Below are 27,084 nucleotides of genomic sequence, written 5' to 3' on the forward strand. Positions count from 1 at the left end.
AGACAGAGGCGCAGTTCTGACTTGAGCCCACTAGAGGCCGACATGGAGCTTGCGAGCCCTGGGAATAAATCAGGCTGGGCTCACTCGTTTGTCCTTCAGTGGTACACAACACACAATTGGGAATTGGAGACTTCGTAGGGAGAACACAACACTTGCTCCTAGCACGGTCTGAATTCTATGAAGCTTCTTTTATTTTTTGGGGGCTGATCATTGGATTTTTTTATATATTTTTTGTATGCCTTGGATCCTAGCAATTGCACTGCAAATCCACTGGATGCTGCTGAGGATCATCTTAGCCTGTAGATTGGTCCAGCTTGATACAAGAGGTTCAGACAGAGAGGCATTAAATGCTTGTTGAGGGAGAGAAATCTCTAAACAGTCATCATCCCCTTTTGTCAATATGACAGTCAGCTGAGGACATGGGAAAACACACAGAACAGGTGGACCAGGAGCAAAGCAACAGCAGCAGCAGCAGCAAGACAAGCAAGCAAACCTAACCTGGGCTTTACAATTCTTCTTCTTCTTCTTCTCTGCCTTGAGTCCATCAACTCCTATTCATCATCATCAGACCTGTGTGCGAGATTACAAACAAATAAAAATAAACAATCTAATGCATAAGGAAGCCTCACTCCCAACTACCCAGCATAGTGACCTCCCAGCCAACAGATGCCTACAAGAATGGAGCTGTAAGTACATGTTTTAGGGGGGAGGTGGAGAAAATCCAGATTAAAAAGGGGAGAAAATAATCTAAGCTTTTTTTTTTCTTGGTACATCACAATATCATTAGTCTGGGAGATGCAGAGCAGAAGAAAGATAGTGGTGTTTTTTTTTAACCTTTGCATGGCTCTATTATTACATAATAAATACTCCAGATCACTGGGGGGCTGGTGTGATGGGTTTGGATGTATTCTATTTATTCTGCTGCTTGGCCCTGTGTGACACTGAAGTGCTGGAGATGATCCCTCTCTCTCAGATATGATCCCTCTCTCCCAGATCTGTTCCCTCTCTCCCAGATCTGAGCCCTCTCTCCCTGATCCCTCTCTCCAAGATCTGTTCCCTCTCTCTCAGATATGATCCCTCTCTCCCAGATCTGTTCCCTCTCTCTCAGATATGATCCCTCTCTCTCAGATATGATCCCTCTCTCTCAGATATGATCCCTCTCTCTCAGATATGATCCCTCTCTCCCAGATCTGTTCCCTCTCTCTCAGATCTGCGCCCTCTCTCCCAGATCTGTTCCCTCTCTCCCTGTTCCCTCTCTCCCAGATCTGTTCCCTCTCTCCCAGATCTGTTCCCTCTCTCCCTGATCCCTCTCTCCAAGATCTGTTCCCTCTCTCCCAGATCCCTCTCTCCCAGATCTGTTCCCTCTCTCCCAGATCCCTCTCTCCCAGATCTGTTCCCTCTCTCCCTAATCCCTCTCTCCAAGATCTGTTCCCTCTCTCCCAGATCTGTTCCCTCTCTCCCTGATCTGTTCCCTCTCTCCCAGATCTGTTCCCTCTCTCCCTAATCCCTCTCTCCAAGATCTGTTCCCTCTCTCCCAGATCTGTTCCCTCTCTCCCAGATCTGTTCCCTCTCTCCCAGATCTGAGCCCTCTCTCCCAGAATTGATTCCTCTCTACCAGAGCTGATCCCTCTCTCCCAGAGCTGATTCCCTCTCTCCCAGATCTGAGCCCTCTCTCCCAGAATTGATCCCTCTCTACCAGAGCTGATCAATCTCTCCTAGATCCCTCTCTCCCAGAGCTGATCCCTCTCTCCCAGAGCTGATCCCTCTCTCCTAGATCCCTCTCTCTCAGATCTGAGCCCTCTCTCCCAGATCTGATCCCTCTACCAGAGCTGATCCCTCTCTCCCAGATCTCTCTCTCTCCCAGATCCCTCTCTCCTAGATCCCTCTCTCCCAGAGCTGATCCCTCTCTCCTAGATCCCCCTCTCCCAGATCCCTCTCTCCTAGATCCCTCGCTCCCAGATCTCTCTCTCTCCCAGATCCCTCTCACCCAGAGCTGATCCCTCTCTCCCAGAACTGATCCATCTCTCCCAGAGCTGATCCCTCTCTCCCCAATCCCCCTCTCCTAGATCCCTCTCTCCCAGAGCTGATCCCTCTCTCCTAGATCCCTCTCTCCCAGATCTGATCCCTCTCTTCCAGAGCTGATCCCTCTCTTCCAGAGCTGATCCCTCTCTCCCAGATCCCTCTCTCATAGATCCCTCTCTCCCAGATCCCTCTCTGCCAGAGCTGATCCCTCTCTCCTATTTCCCTCTCTCCCAGAGCCAATCCCTCTCTCCTATTTCCCTCTCTCCCAGAGCCGATCCCTCTCTCCCAGAGCTGATCCCTCTTTTCGAGAGCCAATCCCTCTCTCCTATTTCCCTCTCTCCCAGGGCTCATCAATCTATCCCAGATCTCGATTTCTCTCCCAGAACCCTCTATCCCAGATCTGATTCCTCTCTCCCAGAGCTGATCTTTCTCTCTCACAGATCCCTCTCTCACAGAGTTGATCCCTCTCTCCCATATCCCTCTCTCACAGAGTTGATCCCTCTCTCCTAGATCCCTCTCTCCCAGATCCCTCTCTCCCAGGTCGATCCCTCTTTCCCTGATCCCTCTCTCAGATCTGATCCCTCTCTCCCAGATCCCCCTCTCCCTGGGCTGATGCTGCTTTCACTAGTCCAGGCAAACCTGTAGATACTGCAGGAAGCAATCCTCCCCTGGATCGCACAGGCAGCGGCACTCTGATTTTAAACGCAGCAGCAGGAAAGATGGATGTATTTCATTGAGCTTAGTGTACATAATTTATGGGGTTTTCATCTTTGTTTATAAAAAGTAAAGCATGCTGCATTTATTTCACATATAAACGCATGGAAATGCGACTCCGTTACAGTAAAAAAAAACATAAAATGTGACGCAAATGCATGACAAATTAATGTAAACACACATGCGTTGTATTTCACACACTCAACATGGGGATTGTAGTGTCAGACGCAGACAAACGCAGTTTTAGGGCCGGTTTGATGCGTTACAGTGTCTTTTCCCCACTTTTTTCCTTCACCTTAAACGCAATGCGGGTACACATGCAAGGAAAATGATTGTGTGTCAACGATACTAGTTTACACCATTGCGGGGCTTTTATGTGTATTTTAAAATTAGTATAGATTGCTGCATTTTTCTACACTGCACTGCAAATGCATCTGAATGCAAAAAAAAAATTTAATGGCTAAAAAACGCACAGCAGATGCATGTAAAAGTGTATTTTATTGCACACACTATGCTGTAACTGAACCCCTGGGGCCGGCTTACGCCGCAAAAATGCACTCAGATGCGTTTTTGCTTACAGTTGCTTACAGTTCACGCAACAAAAGCTCACTCTGGATGCGTTTCTGTAGGAACGTTTTTGATGCGTTTTTAATGCGCTCCAGTATGTTTTTCCCCCTTATGTTTTTCTCTTTTTTTAAGGTTTCCCTTCTTTTTTATTTTTTTTTGCTGTAATGCATTCCAGTGCGTTTTTACCCCTCTTGATTTTTTTTTGCTGTAATTATAATTATTATAATACAGGATTTATATAGCGCCAACAGTTTGCACAGTGCTTTACAAAATCTAAAGCGTTTAGATGTGTTCTGGTGCACTTTTGATGCGTTTTCTAACGTGTTCCATTTTTTTCCCCCTCCTCTTGTTTTTCTATTTTTTCCCCAAGGTTTTCTGTTTTTTTTTTCTGTAATGCATCCCAGTGTTTTTCATACTTTTAGATGCGTTCCAGTGCATTTTTTATGCATTTTCAATGTGTTCTAGTGCATTTTTCCGCCTCTTGTTTTTTTTTTTCTCTCTTTTCCAAGGTTTCCCTTTTTGTTTTTTGCTGTAATGCGTTCTGGTGCATTTTTGATTTGTTTACATCCAGTATGCTTTTAATGCATTTTTCCACATTCCAGTACAATTCAGTGTAAAAAAAAATACAGCATGTTCTAATTTTTTGGTCTATGCCAGCCCTCAAAATTTCCACTCGCCTGCTCGCATTTTGCGAGTGGATTTTGAGGGCTGGCGAGTGTGGGCTGCCTGGGACCGGGGGGGGGGGGGGGGCGAGCAAGGAGTGAATTTAGGGGAAGAGAGAGGAGAGTTGCCGCTGCCTGGCTCTCCTCTCTCTTACCCAGCACAGGTAGGCTACAATGGGGACACATGGCTCTACTGGGGACACAGGCTGCACTGGGGACACAGGGCTGCACTGGGGACACAGGCTGCACTGGGGACACAGGCTGCACTGGGGACACAGGCTGCACTGGGGACACAGGCTGCACTGGGGACACAGGGCTGCACTGGGGACACAGGCTGCACTGGGGACACAGGGCTGCACTGGGGACACATGGTTCCACATGGCACATGGTTATTTTTATAACCTAATTCTGCATAAAACATTGTCATTTCATGAGATAATTTATGAGGGTGTGTCTAGGGGCGGGACATGGGGGGGTTGGGTGGGGCAACTGGTGGCGAGTAACCCTTGAGGCATGGCTAGTAGCTCAGGACTTGAAATTTTGAGCCCTGATCTATGCCATTGGAATACATATAACTTATTGTCCATGCGTTTTTGATGCAGTAAAAAAAAAACGCACTGGACTGCATCTGGTGTGAACCAGCGCTTACACTAAATGCATTTGAATGCATTTTTTAATGTAGTAGGAACGCACATGCAAGAAGAATGTCAAGGAGCCTAGTTGATGCCATTTGTGGCGCTTTCCAGCGCATTTAAAGAAAGAACAGCATGTTGCATGTAAAGGCACCTGAATGGATGTGAACGCATCACAGATACATGTAAATTAAACTCCGTCAAAAAAATTGTAAATGCAAGGAACTTCACTGCAAATGCGACACAAATGAAACGCATACCAAACGCATTGCGCTGGATGCATTTTTAAGCACAGTAGGAATTTATGTGCAAGAAAAATTTGTGCGTATCAATGAGCCTAATTTGCATAATTTGTGGTGATTTCATGTGCGTTTAAAAAAGTATAGCATGCTAAAAAATCAGAGGCGAACATGTGAATGCACCGCAAAACGCATGTAAATGTTACAAAAACGCCTGTAAACACGCATGCGGGATGTCACACTTAACTCAGGGATTGTGGTGTAAATGAGCGCTCACACCACATGCAGTCAGACACCTTTTAAACGCAGTACGGTTGCACATGCAAAAAAAGAAGTGCATGTATTCCAATGAGCCTAACTTCCATCATGTGATGTAAACAGTACAGCATGCTGCAATGTATGTGCATGGAACTGCAACACAACAGATGTGAATGCATGTCAACACATCGCAAATGCATGGAAATGGAACTGTGTGGGCCCCGGTTCACACTGTCACATCGCATTCCTGTTCAAATCACAAATGATTTTATGCGGTGCGATATAAGTCCATTCATTTTGTTTGGCTCAAATCGCACCGCATCAGCCTGAAAAAGGTGCCGGCAGCTTTTCTTTTTTTTGCACTGGAACCGGATGGCACTGGAACCGGAGTGTTCATACCCATGTGATCCGGTTCAGCGAGTTGCTTTTGGAGTGTTGTTAACTTTTAATTGATACAGCATGATGCTGCATGAACACAGTGCGATTGCTATGCGGTGTGGGAAACACACAGGAATCGCTGCGTTTCTTGCATCCCATCCGTGTGAACGGGAGAAAAGAAAAATGCCCCAAAACACAAACACATTATAAATGCACGTCAACTGTACACTGTACACGGGCATTGTGGTGTAAAGGAGTCCTAAGGGCTCCATAATGCCAAATAAATGTCAATTCAAACGGATTACAAACACGTTGGAAGACTAATTAATGAGTTTCAGCGAGCCTAGTTGACACCGATGCGGTGCTTTCTGTTGCGTTTAAAAAAAGTACAGCATGCTGCATTTTTTTTTTTTTTGCTGTCATTAACCACTTCCATACCAGGCACTTACGCACCTTCCCGCCCAAGCCAATTTTCAGCTTTCAGCACTGTCGCACTTTGAATGGCAATTGCGCGGTCATGCTACACTGTACCCAAACAAAATTGGCGTCCTTTTTTCCCCACAAATCGAGCTTTCCTTTGGTGATATTTGATCACCTCTGCGATTTTTTTTTTTTGCGCAACAACTAAAAAAAGACTGAAAATTTTGAAAAAAAAATACGTTTTTATTTTTTTCTGTAATTTTTTGGTAAATAAGTAAGTTTTCTCTTTCAATTACGGGCACTGATATGGCGGCACTGATGGACATCGATGAGATGGCACTGATGGACATCGATGAGGTAGTACTGACGGGCACAGATGAGGTGGCACTGATTGGCGGCGCTGGTATGCGGCACTGATGGGCACACATAGGCGGCACTGATGGGCACACATAGGCGGCACTGATGGGCACACATAGGCGGCACTGATGGGCACTCATGGGCGGCACTGATGGGAAATCATGGGCGGCACTGATGGGCACTCATGGGCGGCACTGGGCACTCATAGGTGGCACAGATGGGCACTCATGGGCGGCACTGATGGATACTTATGGGTGGCACAGATAGGTGGGCACTGGGCATGGATGGGCACTGTGGGGTGGCACTGATGGACACTGTGGGGTGGCACTGATGGACACTGTGGGGCGGCACTGATTTACCCATGTTGCCAGTCAGTGCCCATTTGGGTGCACTGATTGGCATCTTTTTTATTGCTTTTTTTTTTTTCAGACTTTTTTTGCAAACGCTTTCCAAACGCAGAGGCGGATCTCTAATTAGACAAATTAGGCGGTCGCCTAAGGCCTCGCACCCTAATTTGCCTGTGACCAATACTAATGTCAGCGTCATCAGATCGCTCTCTTTCTCACCTCCCCCTCTCTCCCCCCTCTTATATTGTCTGAATATGTCTGATGGGTGAGGAGGGTGCCCTGGAAGTGGTGCTGATCACCTGTGTGCTAGATCCGCGCATTTTCTGCAGCCATTTTTTTTGCTTGAATAATTTTTTCCATTATGGGCGTGAGTGGGGCATCATTTCTAAGTTTTGCTCAAGGCCTCACAAAGCCGCCTCTGTCCACACGCATGTATAACTGCGGTGTAAAGGAGCCCTGAGCACAGGCCCTGCCCTGCCATGTCCTTGTCTGGTATTTCGGAAGCAGCAGAGATAAGAAATCTGATGTGTGGACAGATAGAGGGAACCTCCACAGATCACTCACAGGGCCCTTCTAAGAGGAGATCCTCGGGGCCACACAATGATCACCCCATTCTAATCTTCAGTGTAAATTGTATGGATCTTGGGGGGAAAAATTGATAAACAGACCCATTCCAAAGATTACTGTACAATCTGACAGCACAACCAACTTTTTATCTGTCCAAACCCTGTAATAGGAGGGAGGACCTTCCCAATCTATCCAATCAAACTGCATCCAACCAGGCAGGCCTTTGGGATTGTCAGTAGATCTACTAGAGATTGTACATTAGACTGCAATGTGTGTGGAGAGTTAAAAGAGGAAGTAAAGTCTTTCTGTTTAATTGTACCTACAGGTGAGCCTATAATAATAAGACTTACCTGTAGGTACTGTAAATATCTCTAGGCCTATACTAGGCATGTGCAAAAGGGAAAAATTTGTTTTGTTTCGTTTTAATTCGTTATTTAATTAATTTCGTTAAGTTAGATTCGTTACATGTGTTAAATTCGTTTTCGGAATTCGTTCGTTCGTTTTCGACCGAATTTCGAAAAATCGGGTCGAATTCGATAATATTTCGACCGGATTCGAAAACAAACAGTCTCTTTTCGAATAGAATTTGTTTTCGAATTCTATTTTTTTTTTTTCGAATTCCGATCGAATCTTTTTTTTTTTGAATTCCGATCGAATTTCGTCTGCAGGTTTTCGATTCGGAATCGAAAATGTTCGTTCGGATTCGGTAAATTCATTAATATTGCAATTCGGGAATTCGTATGCATCCGAATAATGAAAAATTTGTCCGAATTTCGATTCGGAACGAAATGAAATGCACATGCCTAGGAGATACTGTATTCACTATATACGCCACAACGTCATTGGCGCATGCGCACTGAAGGGACAGCTGATGGTGCCGTCTCTTCAGGGCCCTGTGCTGTGACCAGCGGGACCCATGCGCATGCGTGGGAGTGACATCATCGTGGCTGCGGCCAATCACAGCACCAGAGCCCACGAACCCGGAAGAAGCTCCGGGGAAAATGTCTCAGCGTTGTGCAGGGCCGCTGCAACAGCTTCATTCTAAGGTAGGTATTTCATAATGAGCTGGAATGCGATGCATACTAGCTCATTATTCCTTTATCGTAAACGTTTTTATTTTTATTTTAGGGTCTTCAACCACTTTAAATTGGTTGTAAAGCTTTCCATATATCCAGTGAAGTGACTGGCCTCAGGTGATACACAGATATGAAACAAATCCTCCTACATAAGTTATACCTATTTATCTGCAGTCTTCTCTTCTCTACATCCGTTCAAAATGCAGAGTTTATAAAGCTTGTCTGAGCTGTCAAAGAAGGGGGCAGAGAGGAGAGCTGTGAGGAGAGCTGTGAGTACTGATTAAAGAGAAGGGACACACCCTCCTTCACACAGGAACAGAACTAAGGCTCCTCTGCCAACTTTTTTCTCTTGGTGTCAAGGAAACTTGTCAGAAGTGATTCATACTGACAGCAGAGGAACAAGGCAGCAGACAGAAATGACACTTGGTGCTCTAGACAAATACACACTATAGAGGGATATGCTTTGTTCAGATTTCATGTCTGAGGTTTACAATCACTTTAACCACTTAAGGACCGCGCACTGTATATATACGTAATTTTTTTAAAGATGGATATCTTGGTAACGGCAGCAGCTGCTGCCACAACCGAGATATCCACCTTTTCAGTGAGCGGTCCTTTAAACGATAACGGTGGTCTCTCAGCGGCGGATTCGCAGTGAGATCACCATTATCGGCTCTCCCGCGCCCTCCGCCGCTTACCGGAGCCGTTGGCAGCGGCGGAGGCGATCGGGTCCTGTCTCCTGCGATGCGAGTGAGGGCAAGATGGCCCCCACCCGTCTCCATAGCATAGCAGGGCGGAAGCGACGTCAAAACGTCACTTCTGCCCATGCTTCTTAAAGGCATATTTTCTTGTTGTCATTTCTTCAAATGACAATTTTTTTTTTTGCATTTTAGTCTAAATATGAGATCTGAGGTCTTTTTGACCCCAGATCTCATATTTAAGAGGACCTGTCATGCTTTTTTCTATTACAAGGAATGTTTACATTTTTTTATTTTTTGTGTAAAAATGAATAAAATAAATACAAATAAATAAGAAAACAAAAAAAAAATGTTTCAAAGCGCCCCGTCCCGACGAGCTCGCGCGCAGAAGCGAACGCATACGTGAGTAGCACCTGCATATGAAAACGGTGTTCAAACCACACAACTGAGATATCACCACGATCGTTAGAGCGAGAGCAATAATTCTAGCCCTAGACCTCCTCTGTAACTCAAAACATGCAACCTATAAAAAAAATTTAACGTCGCTGATGGAGATTTTTAAGGGTAAAAGTTTGACGCCATTCCATGAGCGGGCGCAATTTTGAAGCGTGACATGCTTGGTATCATTTTACGCGGCGTAACATTATCTTTCACAATATAAAAAAACATTGGGCTAACTTTACTGTTGTCTTATTTTTTAATTAAAAACATTTTTTTTTTCCTAAAAAAGTGCGCTTGTTAGACCGCTGCGCAAATACGGTGTGACAAAAAGTATTGCAATGACTGCCATTTTATTCTCTAGGGTGTTAGGTAAAACAAATATATAATGTTTGGGGGTTTTAAGTAATTTTATAGCAAAAAAAACTGTTTTAATCTTGTAAACACCAAGTCTGAAAAACAGGCAAGGTCCTTAAAGGGGTTGTAAAGGAATTTTTTCACTTCCTCATTGTTCGTTTTTGCTCAGAAGTTGCTCTATTTCTTCTCTGTTCTGTTCACTTCCTGCTTGTCTGATTGTTACTCACCACCGTGACGGGAGGCTTTACTGCGGTGGTCAGTAACATGCTCACCCCCTCCTGGGAACTACTTCTGTGTGGCAGGACGCTCTCTACGTGTTAGAGACTTCAAGGAGGTGTAAATTACTGGGTGTGCCGCAATGCATGCTGGGAAATGTAGTTCTTACATGAACGAGCGATGCAAACCAGGAACTGAATGAGAAAACAGAAACTAGAATGCCGGAGGTGATATAGATGAAGGAATTTAATAGGTATTTACTTGTTTTTTAACAGAATCATTACACTATTCTGTCTGTCTACCTTGCAGACATTAATTTTAGGCAAACTTTTTTTATTCCTTTAGTGACCCTTTAAAGCGGAGGTTCGGACGATTTTTTTTTATAAAAGCCAGCAGCTACAAATACGGCAGCTGCTGACTTTAAAAAAATGCACACTTACCTGTCGAGCGGGCCTGCGATGTCAGCAGCCGAGGCTGAGCAATCGCTCGGTCCTCGGCTGCTTCCGCCGCCATCCTCGGTGAGGGAATCAGGAAGTGAAGCCTTGCAGCTTCACTGCCCCATTCCCTACTGTGCATGCGCGAGGATCACTCCGTGCCGTCACTGGTCCCCGCTCTCTGCTGGGAACAGTGTTTCCCAGAAGACAGCAGGGGGGGGGGGGTGAGGTCACAGGCTGGATTCCCCTGCGGGGATCCGAACCCTCAATCTCAGACAGGTATCTGCACCCCCCTGAAAGGTGCCAAATGTGACACCGGAGGGGGATCCAAAAAGCGGATATGCACTTTTTGTGTGAATCTCCGCTTTAAGTGGTTAAAGCTGACGATGAACTATACATCTGACTGAACAAACTTCTTTTTAGTTTACCTCTAGCTATGTAGTACAAGGGTCTGTCTGAGTGGATACAACTTGATTGGATAAATTAAGAAAGTTCTCATATTACAATGTTTTTGTAAATCTAAACATGATGGTGCAATCAGATCTTTTAGTGTATGGCCATCTTAAAAGAGATTGTGCAGTTTGATCTGAACATGTATGACCATCCTATGTCTGACCTATACAATCTGATTGGACAATATACTTTAGATCAGCCATCAACTATGTAATGCTAGAGCCTGCCTTATTGGATGCAGAATGAATGGATTGTTAAGGTTTGCCCTCATATTACATTGTGTTTCTATATCAAAAGGAGATGTTACTATCAGAATGTATTGTGTGTGGTCACCTTTAAACTGACCATGCACTATACAATCTCATTGTACAAACTATTTATTACCTAAATAATCCATTCAATGTATATCGAGTAGGACAGGCTCTTGCACTACAGTTGATGGAGATTGTATAATCAGATGGTATAGTGTACGGTAAGCTTTAAATGGTTCTAAAGGCAGAAGGTTTTTTAGCTGAATGCATCCATGCATTCAGGTAAAAAACCTTCTGGGTGCAGCTACTCCCCCCTCCCAGCCCCCCTCCCTTATACTTACCTGAGCCCCATCCTGATCCAGTGATCTGCATGAAAGCAGAGGCTCTGCCGGGTCTCTCTCTCCTCATTGGCTCACCTGGCAGGGGGAGCCATTGGCTCCTGCTGCTGTCAATCACAGCCAGTGAACCAATGAGGGGAGAGTGGGGGGAGGGGCCTAGCCATGCTCTGTGTGTGAATGGACAGTGTCAATTCATGGAAGTGAGCCGGCGCTAGTGCCCCCATAACAAGAGGCTTGCTATTGGGGGCACCTGGCAGGGGGGGAGGGGGGAGCCAGGACCGCCGGGGGACCCAAAAAAAGAGGATCAGGGCTGCTCTGTGCAAAGCTATTACACAGAACAGGAAAGTATAACATGTTATATACAGTGGAACCTCGGATTGCGAGTAACGCGGTTTACGAGCATTTCACAATACGAGCGCTGTATTTTGAAAAATCCTAACTCGGTTTGTGAGTGTTGTCTGGCAAAACGAGCAGCATTCAGGCCAAAGCGGTGTGCAGTACAGCGCTTGGCCTATGGTGGGTGGGGGCCTTTCGGATCAGAAATGCTCGGAAAGACGCGGAAATACTCCGTTCCTGAGCCTTTCCGAGGTCAGCTGAGCTGTCCCCGGGCCTTTCCGGCTGTTTCCGAGGCTCTCCGCGCCCCCCCACCTCTGGCCACATGTGGTATTGCATGCCATTGAAGTCAATGCGGAACAAATTATTTTCATTTCCATTGACTTCAATGGGAAAACTCGCTTTGATATGCGAGTGCTTTGGATTACGAGCATTCTCCTGGAATGGATTATGCCCGTAATCCAAGGTTCCACTGTATAATTTTTAATTACAGTTTAGAATCACTGAGTGGTAGTAACGCATAACACTAACTAATGTTCCCTCCCCCTCCTCCCAGCTATCCTGCATGCCCTGTATAAAAAAAGATCTGTGTACTTACCTATTTATAATCCTCTCTGGTTTGGTCACGTGATCCTGCACCTCCAGCTCCCTGGTGTAAGGGAACGCTTGACAACGGCTGTGAATTCCCGGGGCTGTGACGTCACTCATAGGATCTCATGGCCCAGCAATTGTCAGTGTTCCCTCCTCCGCAGCCACACACAGGGGAGCCAGAGCTGTGGGATCATGTGACTGGACTGAAGCAGATTATAAATAGGTAAGTACACAGATCTTTTTTCTTACGGGGTAGGCAGGATAGGTAGATAGAGGGGGAGGGAACATTTAAAAAAATTGTTACAGTCAGGCTTTTCTTACACTTTAAAGGTTCACAATACTAGACAATCTGATTGTACAATGTGTTGGTATATGTGTAGCGCTTAAATTAATACAATATATAATAAAATAATTATATTCAAAATAAACATAAATATTATATGCAAAGTGATGACAGACAAATATAAATATTCAATGAAGTCTCAGAAAAAGACAAATTATCCACTTAAGGACCGGACCAATATGCTGCTAAATGACCCAAGGGGTTTTTACAATTCGGCACTGCGTCGCTTTAACAGACAATTGCGCGGTCATGCGACGTGGCTCCCAAACAAAATTGGCGTCCTTTTTTCCCCACAAATAGAGCTTTCTTTGGTATTTGATCACCTCTGCGGTGTTCAAAAATAGAGCGACAATTTTGAAAAAAATGCAATATTTTTTACTTTTTGCTATAATAAATATCCCCCAAAAACATATATAAACATTTTTTTTTCCTCAGTTTAGGCCGATACGTATTCTTCTACCTATTATTGGTCAAAAAAATCGCAATAAGCGTTTATCGATTGGTTTGCGCAAAATTTATAGCGTTTACAAAATAGGGGATAGTTTTATTATTATTTTTTTTTTTTACTACTAATGGCGGCGATCAGCGATTTTTTTCGTGACTGCGACATTATGGCGGACACTTCGGACAATTTTGACACATTTTTGGGACCATTGTCATTTTCACAGCAAAAAATGCATTTAAATTGCATTGTTTATTGTGAAAATGACAGTTGCAGTTTGGGAGTTAACCACAGGGGGCGCTGTAGGAGTTAGGGTTCACCTAGTGTGTGTTTACAACTGTAGGGGGGTGTGGCTGTAGGACTGACGTCATCGATCGAGTCTCCCTATAAAAGGGATCACTCGATCGATACGCCGCCACAGTGAAGCACGGGGAAGCCGTGTTTACATACGGCTCTCCCCGTTCTTCAGCTCCGGGGAGCGATCGCGATGGGGCGGCTATAAACGAATAGCCGCGCCGTCGTCCCGGATCGCTCCCGCAGGAATTCCGACCGACGCATGTAGCGCGGGGGGGGGGGGGGGGGCAGGGACGTACAGGTACGCCAATGTGCCTGTACGTGCCATTCTGCCGACGTACATATACATGCGGCGGTCTGGAAGTGGTTAAAAAACAAATAATAGAATGTCCATATGTGACCATATGTAGCAAAAACATCCACCACGTGTCTCAAGTAGATCTGAAACTCGAACGTTGAAGTGATGAGAAAAATAATACAAGTGACTTCTTATGTGCAGTGAAATAACCCTCCACCGATAAGGATGCAGGCTTACCGGAACTTATGGACTCAAAGAAATATATATCTCATATGAGTCAAACAAGCTTTAGGGACCGATATGATCTCCAAAGGGGTCTCTTGAGAAGCAATGAGTCGACCAATGGCTCTTCAACAGAGATGCATTCGCCCAGGTAACGAGTAGACAATAGCCACAATAGCTTACAGCTTGCCCTCAGTGTGTTTCATTAGTAGAAGGATATGGAGACGGAGAGAGGAGGCAACATAGCGTGATTCCGTAAAAAATAATGAGGTTTAATAGGCAGTTGCACTTACATGGAATTGGAAGTTACAGCGCATATAAAGGGCCAGATTCAGATAGATCAGCGGATCTTTAGATCCGCGTAATCTATCTGATTTAAGATCCGCCGCAGCAAGTTTTAGTGGCAAGTGGGTAATTCACTAAACACTTACCTCCAAACTTGCGGCAGGGTATCTTAAATCACCCGGCGGAATTCAAATTCCGCGGCTAGGGGGAGTGTAGCATTTAAATCAGGCGTGTCCCCGCGCCGATTTAACTGCGCATGCGTCGTCAGCGAATTTTCCCGGCGTGCATTGCACCCAATGACGTCGCTAGGACGTCATTGGTTTCGGCGTGAGCGTAACTTGCGACGAGCGGTTTTGTGAATCGACGTACGCAAACGACGTAAAAAAAAAAAACAATTTGACGCGGGAACGACGGCCATACTTAACATTGGCTGCGCCTCATAGAAGCAGGGGTAAGTATACGCCGGGATAACGCTTACGTAAACGACGTAAAGTGACTACGTCGGGCCCGCGTACGTTCGTGAATTGGCGTATCTCGCTGATTTACATATCGTCGCCGTAAATCAGCGAGAACGCCCCCAGCGGCCATTTTAAAATTGCAGTTAAGATCCAACGGTGTAACACAGTTACACCTGTCGGATCTTAGGCATATCTATGCGTAACTGATTCTATGAATCAGGCGCATAAATACGACCGGCCTAACTCTGAGATACGACGGTGTATCAGGAGATACACCGTCGTATCTCTTTGAGAATGTGGCCCAAAATGTGTAATGATGAGGCAGCAATGGAGTGTTTCCGACACGTTTCGTGTCATAACACATCATCTGGTTGTACAAGCTTCTTAAAGCTCACCATGAAAATGTTATAACCTGACCATACAATCTCAGTGCAATCAACTTTAGATCGACCAAAACTATGTAATATGAGGAACTACCTACACTATTGAATTAATTAGTATGCAGTCAGGCAGGCCCTTGCACTACATAATGGTCGGTTTATCTAAAGGAGATTGTACAATCAGATTGTAATGCATGTGGTGAGCTTTAGACCTACCATCAGCTATGAAGGGCAAGGGTCTGCCTGATTGGATATGACTTTAATTGGTTGTTAAGCATTGACCTCTAAGCGTAGATTCACACCTATGCGGCCCTGCATGGCAGCCTATTTATTTAAATGGACTATCGCGCCTCGTAAAAACACAGGAAAACTGTCCCTGCAGCGGTTCAGAAATCGCAGCCCACACGGGAACTGCAGTTGCAGTGCGGGTGCAACTTCCAGTGCATTTGGCATGCCATTAGCCTAATGAGATTGTACAATAAAATTGTATAGTGTAGGCCAACATTAGAGGCTCTGACTTATTCATGAAAATGGGAGAAAATAGAAAACACTACCAGATTTTTTCATTTAATATTCTATCCATCTATGGCCAGCTGAAGCCTGCTGAGTAGAAATCACACTTTTTGTATTGAATTATTAGGAACAGTGTAGTATTCTGCGATAACCAATCAGAAATCATCTCTCTTGACATTTCTGTGGTGTATGAGCGTTAAAGTCCACCCTATTTGCCGCCACACATGCGCTTCATGAGCAACAAGAGAAGGGCCCATTTACATCTTTGTGTTGCAGGAACGTGCAGGTTACCATGCCTGTTACAGCTACACATGGCAGCTGACATTGCATTGCTATTAATTTGTAATACATTATTAGTATGTCATCATTACTGGTAATGTAAGGTGGGCCGGACTTTGGCCAGTGGGATTAAACAGTCCCTTATGCTTGGTTCTATTGGGAGGAATAATGTCCCATTGTTGGTATTCAATGGAGCATTAGTGCACCATCATTGGTGCCAGTGAGAAGAATCGTACCCCATCTCTGGTATCCATGTGAGCAATGGTATCCCATCACTGGTATCCATGGGAGTAATGTACCCCATCACTGGTATCCATGGGAGTAATGTACCCCATCACTGGTATCCATGGGAGTAATGTACCCCATCACTGGTATCCATGGGAGTAATGTACCCCATCACTGGTATCCATGAAAGTAATGGTACCCCATCGCTGGTATTCATAGGAGTAATGGTACCACATCTCTGGTATCCATGGGAGTAATGTACCCCATTTCTGGTATCCATGACCATAGGAAAAATGGTACTCCATCATTGTTGCCAGTAGATTGAATGGTGCCCCAGGGGACAGATAATGCAAGGAAAGTGCCACATCCTGCCTGTGGGCCGCAGTTTGGAGACCACTGTACTGTGTAGGCAACGAACAGATGCTGCAGCACATGGCATCGCACCATACTGCATTGCTGCAAAAATGTTGGGACACATTCAGTTGGAAGCTTGTTGATTTCAATGAGCTGCCCTAATGGATTGCACAGTAACCTGTGACATATCCAATGTGGATGCCCTGCACCAATGTGATGGGGACCTTAATAGAAGTCTCAAGGCCTGTGTGGACTTCCGCTGTTGCGTGTGTTGTTGCATTGTGGCACCATTCATTCTGAATAGCACCCAGTGCACTAAGACAACGCACATGTGCTGCAAAGCATTATATTGCCTTAGAATGTGCTAAAAACGTTGTGGGATGTTTTGTCGCACTGGAAGTCCATTGATCTCATTGGTCCCCATAAACGCAATGCATATTGTTAACCTGTGACTTAATAGATGTGTGTTATCTTACCGCACAAATGTAAATGAGTCCTTGAGCTGTCCATACATGATACAATATGATTGTGCAATTTTCTTTTTGATTTATCAAAACCATGTAATGTACAGTAAGGACAAACCTAACCGATCCAGTAAAATATTATCACATCAGACAACCCCTATACTACATAGTTGTTGGTAGATCCTATGGTGGTCATACACAGAACGATTTTAAATGATTGTATTGCTGAATGATTTATTGTCTACAACCAGAAGATTGAAAAGATCGATGTGCCATAATTTACCAATCATTTGGGTCTATGGTAACTACTTTCCTACCATCAGACTTTCTGTCAACACAGAATAATTCCAATCAAATTGATTGGTTTTGCTCAAAATCTATCGATTACACAGTAGTTGTCTTTTCGATACTTTGTAAATGTAATTGTTTTTTCGATTCTGTGGATCATTATGTATATAGGAGATGATGCAATCAGATTGTATAGTGTGTGGTCAGCCCTAGGGTCACATGTTACAATTAGATTGTAAGCTCTAACGAGCAGAGCCCTCTGATTCCTCCTGTATTGAATTGTATTGTGATTGTACCGTCTGCCCCCATGTTGCAAAATGCGGAGCAAGATATCCACGCGATATAAATCTTGTATAATAATAATAATCTGACTGTACAATCTTTGTACAATCAACTTTACATTTACCAAAACTGTGTAATAGGAAGACCTACTTAATCCATCCAATCAAGTTGTATCCAATCCGGATGGCCCATTCACTACAAAGATCCAATGGTGGCCATACACACCTCGTTTTTTTTAATCAAAATGACGTGCAATTCTATAAAAGCAATTAATCTGCAAATATTTAAATACACATAACTTCTCTTCTAATCGATTTCGATCAGATATGTTTAAACTGAGTGGATCGGCCTGGGTGGAAAACGATGGATTATGTTTCATCAATCGCTGTTAGTGGTAAAGCTCTGCTGGTTTTAGCTGCGCTTTTTGGAGTGGTTTTAATCGCTTTCAGGGCGCTTTGGAAGTGTTGCCCATTCATTGCAATGGGCAGTGCATTTTGGGGGCGCTAAATTCAGCGCTCCCAACCCGCCCCAAAGATGCTGCTTACGGGACTTTTGGTAACGTCCCGCAAGTGCACCGCCCGAGTGTAAAAAGTCACACTGCAGTGAATGGAAGGCGGTTTTCAGGCGATTTGCAGAGGCTATTTCTAGCACTAAAGCACCTGAAATAGCTTCCTTTACCTTAGCGCAGTCCTCCTTCACTTTCCTCATCCTTCCATTTTGCTTTTAAATGTCCTTATTTCTTTTGAGAAATCCTCACTTCCTGTTCTTCTGTCTGTAACTCAACACCGTAATGCAAGGTTTTTTTCCCTGATGTAGAGTGTCATGCTCACCCCCTCCCTTGGACTACAGGAGAGTCAGGACGCTCTCTACGTTGCAGATAGAGAAAGGAGCTGTGTGTTAGTGGGCGTCCTGACTCCCCTGTAGTCCAAGGGAGGGGGCAAGCACGACACTCCACACCAGGGAGAAAGCCTTGCATTACTGTGTGGAGTTACAGACAGAAGAACAGGAAGTGAGGATTTCTCAGAAGAAATAAGGACATTTAAAAGCAAAATGGAAGGATGAGGTAAGTGAAGGAGGACTGCACTAAGGTAAAGGAAGCTATTTAGGGAGAAAAAAAATTGTACCTTTACAACCCCTTTAAGCTCAGCACACCTTGCAATCTGATTGTGCAATCTCCCCGAGGGTAACAATACAAAGTATAATCTGAATTTGCAATCTCTATACAACTTTAGATTTACCAAAATAATGGAATATGAGGACCAACCCAATCCAACCAATCATTCTGTATCCCAGAAAGCGAGTCCTCCTACTACATACATATTGGTAGATCATACACACTTCAATAAATTATGGATTTCATTTCAGATTGATTGCTCCTGATTGGAATAATCAATCTAAAGTCAACAACCCATCCAATTGATATGCCACATACAAGGGGAAGTGGATTTTGGTTGACATACGATGATATTCCACGCCGGCTGATTGACTTAGATGGATAAAATCTAAATTGATCGAAAAGGCATTTATGGATATTTGATTATTCACAGATTTGATTGAATTGAACATTGATTGGTTCATAAAAATCGAAATGTATGTGGCCACCACACGGACTCTTTCACACCGCGCTGAACACATGGCCGCTGTGTGCACTGGAAGGGTTAATGCACCAATCCAGGCACATCACACTGCACACTGTTCACTTTCTTATTTTGGTCAGAACTTTATTGACATGTCACAAATAACATTTTATATGTTCTATTGGCCCACAGCTGAGTACCATGTGGGGGTTTGTGCTGCACCACGCTGTGCTGAAAAACGTACCGCATGCTGTATTTATTTCAGCTTGGTGCTGTGAGCTGGCCTCCTAGGAAACAGGCTTTTTGCCTTATATTGACTTGGGACTTTACTGGGCAATGGTGCCCGATGCACCTAGTGTGAAAAGACCCAAAGTGGCTGTAAACCTCTGACATGAAATTCGAACAAATCATATCCCTCTATAGTGTGTACTTGTCTCTATACTGAGCACTGATAGCTGGATTCAGAAAGCTTTACGCCGGCGTATCAGTAGATACGCCGACGTAACTCTGAATCTACGCCGTCCTAAATTTAAGCGTATTCTGGAAACCAGATACGCTTAAATTAGGCTAAGATACGAGCGGCGTAAGTCTCCTACGCTGTCGTATCTTACGGTGCAATTTTTCCACTGGCCGCTAGGTGGCGCTTCCGTTGAGTTTGGCGTAGAATATGTAAATTACTAGATACCCCGATTCACAAACGTACGTGCGCCCGGTGCATTTTTTTTACGTCGTTAACGTATGGCTTTTTCCGGCGTAAAGTTAGTCGAACAAATAGCTGGCCTAGTCAATGTTAAGTATGGCCGTTGTTCCCGCGTCGAAATTTGAAATTTTTACATCGTTTGCGTAAGTCGTCCGTGAATGGGGCTGGACGTAATTTACGTTCACCTCGAAACCAATATGTCCTTGCGGCGTACTTTGGAGCAATGCACACTGGAATATGTACACGGACGGCGCATGCGCCGTTCGTAAAAAACATCAATCACGTCGGGTCACCACCCATTTACATAAAACACGCCCCCTCATCCTCATTTGAATCAGGCGCGCTTACGCCGGCCCCATTTACGCTACGCCGCCGTAACTTAGGAGGCAAGTGCTTTGTGAATACAGCACTTGCCTCTCTGACTTACGGCGGCGTAGCGTAAATACGATACGCTACGCCGCCGCAAAGATACATACAGGTACCTGAATCTAGCTATAAGGCCCCGTACACACGACCGAGTTTCTCTGCAGAATTCAGCCAGAAACTCGATCGGAGCCGTATTCTGCCGAGAAACCCGGCCGTGTGTACACTTTCGGCCGAGGAAACCGACGAGGATCTCGTCGGGCCAAATAGAGAACATGTTCTCTATTTCCTTGTTGTTCAATGGGAAATTTCGGCCCGCCGAGATCCTCGGCGGCTTCACAAGGAACTCGACGAGCAAAACGATGTGTTTTGCCCGTCGAGTTCCTCGGACGTGTGTACGGGGCCTCAGTGTCATTTCTGTCTGATGATTTGTTCCTCTAATATCAGAATGAATCACTAAAGCCTCGCACACACGACATGTTTTCCCGGCAGGAAAACTGCCAGGACAGATTTTGGCTGGGAATCCCGGCCGTGTGTATGCTCCCTAGCAGTTTTCCCGTCAGGAAAACAGACGGGAATCCCGACGGGAAAATAGAGAACCCTGTTCTCTATTTTCTCGTCAGGTTTCCCGGCAGAGTGTTTGCTGCCGAGAAAACCGGTCGTCTGTATGGGTGAAAAACCGTGCATACTCGATAACACTTTGACGCATGCGCGGTAGCATATAAGGTTAGTGTGGGGTTTAGCAAGATGACGGCGATGGCATAGAATGTGACGAGACATTGGCTCGTAGCAGTCGATGACGTCACCGCGTTCTTGCCATTCAAAAGAACAGCAGGATTTTGTGTGACCGTGTGTACACACGGCTTTTCAAGTCAAGCCTGCCAGGTATACTGTCCCGGTCGTGTGTACAGGGCTTGAGAGATAAAAGATGACAGGGGGGGGACCTTCAGCTGATTGACAGCCTCATCTCTGTTCCTGTGTGAAGGGGGGTGTGTCACTTCCTTCCAATCAGCTCTCAGAGCTATCCTCACTCGCCTCTGAATAGTGTAACTTCAGCTCTCCATCCTCTGGGGTAGATTCAGGTACAGCTGCGTGCTCCTTACGGAGGCGCAGTGTACCCTTTTTACCCTGCGCCTACGCAAATTATTTGCGCTACACTTCATTCATGAAGCAGTAGCCACGTAATTTGCGTGGGCGCTCCTCAAAAATGCCCTGCGTAAGGGCGCCTAATGTAAATGATCCCGTAGGGGGTGGGAATCATTTAAATTAGGCGCGTTCCCGCGCCGAGCGTAGAGCGCATGCTCCGTCGGGAAACTTTCCCGACGTACATTGCGGTAAATGACGTCGCAAGGACGTCATTTACTTCAAAGTCAACGTGAATGACGTCCAGCAACATTCACGATTCACTTACGCAAACTACGTAAATTTCAAATTTTACGACGCGGGAACGATGGGTATCCTTAGCATTGGCTGCCCCTGCTTTTAGCATGTGCAGCCTTACGCGAAACCCGACGTACGCAAACGACGTAAACTGCGTACGCAGGGCTCGCGTAACGTTGTGATTCGGCGTTAGTATGCAATTTGCATACTATACGCTGACCACAATGGGAACGCCACCTAGCGGCCTGCGTAAGAATGCAGCCTAAGATATGAGGGCATAAGAGCCTTATGCCACGCATATCTTAGGCTGCAGTCGGCGTAACGAGCTCTCTGAATCAGGAGAAGTCGTTACGCCGGCGCAAGTAAGCAATTGCGCTGCGTAACTATGGTTACGCAGACGCAATTGCTTCTTGAATCTGGGCCTCTGTTTTTGGACAATTCAGATAAGCTTTGTAAATTCTAGACTTTGAATGGCTGTAGAGAAAAGAAGACTTCAGATAAACAGATACAACTTATGTAGGAGGATTTGTTCCACCTCTGTGTATCACCTGAGGCCAATCACTTTTGTATATGGAAGGGTTTACAACCACTTTAAGGATTGTACAATCAGACTGTGACGTGTGTGATGAGCTCTAGATCTATCAACAACTATGTAGTACAAGGGCTGGCCTGACTGCTTACAAATTGATTGGATGGATTGGGTAGGTCCTCGTTTGACATCATTTCAGTAAATCTAAGGCTGGGTACACACCGATCAAAATGTGGTCAGTTCAGTGGATCCTCTCTACTTCGCAAAAGCTGATCGCAATGCCCCATACACACGGTTGGAATTTCAGCCCCAGAAGTACCATCAATCAGTGCTCATGAGTGCCACCAACCAGTGTCCATGAGTGCCATCAATCAGTGCCCATCAGTGACACAAATCAGTGCCCATTACTGGTGCCAGTCAGTGCTCCCGTTTACTGCTCATTAGTGCTGACCATCACTTTCCATTAGTGCCCACCAGTGCTGCTTATCAGTGGCCATCAGTGCCACCTATCAGTGCCCATTAATGCCACCTATCAGTGCTCATCAGTGCGGTATAATAGTGTCTTCTTATCAGTGCCCATGAGTGCAACCTCATCTAGCACTTCAGTGAAAGAGAAAAACGACTTATTTACAAGATTTACTGACAGAAACTAAGAAAAAAATAATTGTTTTCAGAATTTTCTTTTTTTTAAAAAAAAAAAAAAAACCCAGCGGTGATTAAATACCACCAAAATAAAGCTCTATTTGTGTGAAGAAAATGATTAAAAATGTATTTGGGTACAGTGTTGCATGACCGCACAAATGTCATTCAGAGTCATTTCACATTGAGCTAGCGGTAAAGCGGCGCTAGCGGTAAAGCGGCGCTAGCTTTAGCGGTGCTTTACCGTCGTCTTAGCGGCACTATTCTGAAGAAAGGGTTAAATGCGCCGAAAAGCGTTGCTGCCTTAGCACTTTGCAGGTGCTTCCCATTTATTTCAATGGGCAAGGGTGGTGAAGGAGCGGTGTACACACCACTCCTTTACCGCCCAAAGACGCTGCTTGCAGGACTTTTTTTAACCACTTCCCGCCCGGTCAATAGGAGATTGACGTCCGGGAAGTGGTTGTGAAATCGTGACTGGACGTCTATTGACGTCCTGCAGGATTTCATGCCGGCGCGTGCCCGTGGGGGCGCGCAGCGCGGCGATTGGTGATTCGGGGTGTCAGTCTGACACCCTGCATCTCCGATCTCGGTAAAGAGGTGCGTAAGTGCATGGTATGGAAGTGGTTAACGTCCTGCCAGAGCAGCGCCCCAGTGTGTAAGCACTCAGGCTTTCACATTGGGGTGGTATGGGAGACGTTTTTCAGGCGCTATTTTTAGCCTGAAAAACACCTCCAGTGTGAAAGGGCTCTCAAAGTGTGACAGCGCTGAAAAATGCACTGGGCAGGAAGGGGGTAAAAGTGCCCAGTATTCAGGTGGTTAAACACCGTCCAGTGCATTTTTGATGCAGAATAGAAACGTGCTGGACTGTATCTGGTGTGAACCGGACATAAAGTTGATTGTACAATCAGATTGTAAAGTGTGGGGGGTAACCTGTAATGTTATCGATAATAAAATATTTTTTTTCTCTCTCTTTTTTTTTTGTTCCAGGCTGACAGGAGGCTTCATCATTCTTCTGCCTTTCCCACGGAGACCCATGATAGCGCATGTCTCTCCTCAGTGACGCCGGACCTCGGATCCCTCATGAGGAGCTCTCCTCCGTCTACACAGTGATGGCTCCCACCTACCCGCCTCCTCCGACCTCCGGCACCATGATCAGATTGACTGTGGTGAAATGAACGGGCGGCGGCGGCTCTTCTTGTGACGCTGCGAGGAAACAACAAATAAAAACACAAAAACACTGACATTCTTCTTGTTACGTTGGCGATCGTTTTTTACCTGTTGATATCGGATGGCGGCCCCCCTCGTGGATTAAGGCAGTTTTTGGCGGGCGCTCCCGTCTTCTTCTCGCACACACGATACCTTCAGGTGGTTTTGGACGGCAGCCACCGCCGCTACTTTTTTTTTTGTTTGTTTTCTTTGATTAACCCTTACCAACCAGGATGGTTATTACAATATGAGGTGAAAAGTCCACCGTTGACTAACCTAGGGATTTATTTTACCTCCTCCCCCAAGCTGAAAACTTTGGATGAATGGCATGGCTGGGGCCCCTGTGAAGCCTCCAGGGCCCAAAACTTGTCACCTCAGCTACTAGTTACAAACAGCAACAGCTTCTCCCTCATCCCCCAGGCGCGCTCCCGCGCACACACGCTCTAAAGAGGGATGGAGGTTGCCATGGTGAGCGCGGAAAGCTCCGGCTGCAGCAGCCACCTGCCGTACGGCTACGCGCAGGCTCGCGCCCGCGAGCGGGAGCGACTGGCCCACTCGCGCGCGGTGGCCGCTCAACAGCAGCAGGAGGGCGGGAACTCAGGGGGCGTGCCCGCTTCCTCGGGCCAAGGGAACAGCGTCGGGGGCGCGGGCAGCTCGAAGCGCGCGCCGCTGTCTCCTCAGTCGGAGCTGCCGCTTCAGAAGAAGAAAGTCGGAGGAGCCGGGCAGCAACAGCAGCACCACCGGCGCGCCAAGTCTTACTGGCCCCTGAGCGGCTGCAACAGGTGGAGGAGCCGGCACCAGTCAGCGGGCAACGAATGCGGCGAAGGCGGAGAAGGAGACGGAGGCACGTTCCCCTCGGAGCTGGCTCCGTGCGGCTCTGAGGAGATGATGCTGAGGGAAGAAGAAGAGGAGGAAGAAGAAGAAGAAGAAGAGGAGGAGGAGGTGGGGGGCAAAAAGTTCTACCTGTGTGATGAGGAGCAGCGGAGTGGGCAGAGGAGCCCGGCAGGCGGTGGGTACCACCCGGTGTACAGCGAATTCGAGTGCTGCGAGCGGGTGGTCATCAACGTGTCCGGGCTCCGCTTCGAGACCCAGCTGAAGACCCTGTCCCAGTTCCCCGAGACCCTGCTGGGCGACGCAGAGAAACGCATGAGGTACTTCGACCCGCTCCGCAACGAGTACTTCTTCGACCGCAACCGGCCCAGCTTCGACGCCATCCTCTACTACTACCAGTCCGGGGGGAGGCTGAAGCGGCCGGTCAACGTGCCCTTCGACATCTTCTCGGAGGAGGTGAAGTTCTACGAGTTGGGCGATGAGGCTCTGCTCAAGTACCGGGAGGACGAGGGCTTCGTCAAGGAGGAGGAGAAGGCGCTTCCGGACAACGAGTTTAAGCGCCAGGTGTGGCTGCTCTTCGAGTACCCGGAGAGCTCCGGGCCGGCCCGGGGCATCGCCATCGTATCCGTGCTCGTCATCCTCATCTCCATCGTCATCTTCTGCCTGGAGACCCTGCCCGAGTTTAGGGACGACAAGGACAACCTGCTGCCCCTGGAGGAGGATGGGGTTGGAGGGTTCGATGGGGGGGACGGTCACCACTACCACAACAGGAGTATAGGGGCCCCCGAGAATAAGCAAACCGCCTTCAACGACCCCTTCTTCATTGTGGAGACGGTGTGCATCGTCTGGTTCTCTTTTGAGTTCGCAGTGCGGCTCTTCGCTTGCCCCAGCAAGCCGGGCTTCTTCAGGAACATTATGAACATCATTGACATCGTCTCCATCCTGCCTTATTTTATCACCCTGGGCACCGAGCTGGGCAACCAGCAGCCGCCTGCCCAGAACGAACCACAGCCACAACCGGGGCAGCAGCAGCAGGCCATGTCCTTTGCCATCTTGAGGATCATCCGCCTGGTCAGGGTCTTCCGCATCTTCAAGCTTTCCAGGCACTCCAAGGGCTTGCAGATTTTGGGGCACACCCTGCGGGCCAGCATGAGGGAACTGGGGCTCCTGATCTTCTTCCTCTTCATCGGGGTCATCCTGTTCTCCAGTGCCGTGTACTTTGCCGAGGCGGATGAGCCCACCACGCACTTCCACAGCATCCCCGACGCCTTCTGGTGGGCCGTGGTGACCATGACCACGGTGGGCTACGGGGACATGAAGCCCATCACTGTGGGGGGCAAGATTGTGGGGTCGCTGTGTGCCATAGCGGGGGTTTTGACGATTGCGCTCCCTGTGCCTGTGATAGTCTCCAACTTTAACTATTTCTACCACAGGGAAACGGAGAACGATGAGCAGACGCAGGTGACTTCCAATGGCTCCAGCTGCCCCTACTTGCCCACCAATCTCCTCAAAAAGTTAAAGAGTTCCACCTCTTCCTCTCTGCAGGACAAGTCGGATTATCTAGAGATGGAGGAAGGGCTCAAAGAGTCTTTATGTGTCAGAGACAAGTCTAGCCAGAGCACGGGGAATGGCAACGAGACCATTAAGTATAACTGTGTGAATTTAAAGACTCTGGAAACTGATGTGTGAGATGTGTTTTTTTTTTCTGGAACTTTTAAAAAGTTTATGCATTGATGAGTGCAGTGATCTAAAACCGAAATATGCAAATCTAATCAGAAAAAAACAAACAAAAGAATAGGTTTCTGATTAGATATGAAATATAGTGGCTTCCTCTTGTAAGAACATCCAACCTAGGGACCAGACGCAAACAGAATGATTATTCTCATACAGGAATTCTAGTGCCTGTTCTTTGGCTTTGTTTTTTAAAGCAACCCACATAAAACGCGTGCGTTAAGTGTACACGCAGCGTTGTAAAGCCTTTTATATATATATATATAAAAAAATATAAAAAATACAATACAGAGCGAATCTTTATGCCTTGGAACTGCGGGGCATTTTTATTCTTTTAAGAGAAAGAGAGAGAAAACTATGAATATCTTTATTTTTGTGTGTGACTGCTGTGGATTACAGGTGCCCAGTCAACTTTAAGGTTTACTATTTTTTTTTTGGTCTGTCCAGATACTGTGTATTATTTTTCTATTTTTTTTTTAGCTCTCAAATTTCTATATGACAAGGATTTTAGCCTATGGTGTATTTCAGGGTGGATCACTGTAACTTCAGTTGTGGTATAAACGCTATCTCCGGTAGTGGTCCTACCATAACATAACTGAATGTTCTTAGAAGAGGAATTTACCAACTGTGTAAACTAAATTCTTATATGTGGA

The 27,084-nt window shown here is 46.2% G+C and overlaps 1 protein-coding gene across 1 annotated transcript; it reads left to right on the plus strand.

Moving 5' to 3' along the window:
- Window positions 1-27,084, plus strand: KCNA4 (potassium voltage-gated channel subfamily A member 4). The gene is made up of 2 exons (XM_040328338.1): window positions 1-686; window positions 23,651-27,084. Exon 2 carries the CDS (start codon window positions 24,323-24,325, stop codon window positions 26,387-26,389), a length of 2,067 nt encoding a protein of 688 aa, XP_040184272.1. The 5' UTR covers window positions 1-686; window positions 23,651-24,322; the 3' UTR covers window positions 26,390-27,084.

The sequence above is a fragment of the Rana temporaria genome, chromosome 11 (assembly GCF_905171775.1).
Source record: "Rana temporaria chromosome 11, aRanTem1.1, whole genome shotgun sequence".
NCBI classification, from domain to species: Eukaryota; Metazoa; Chordata; class Amphibia; order Anura; family Ranidae; genus Rana; species Rana temporaria.

Excerpts from the sequence above, each read along its gene's own strand:
- KCNA4 (XM_040328338.1), top strand. The coding sequence starts at position 24,323 with ATGGAGGTTGCCATGGTGAGCGCGGAAAGCTCCGGCTGCAGCAGCCAC.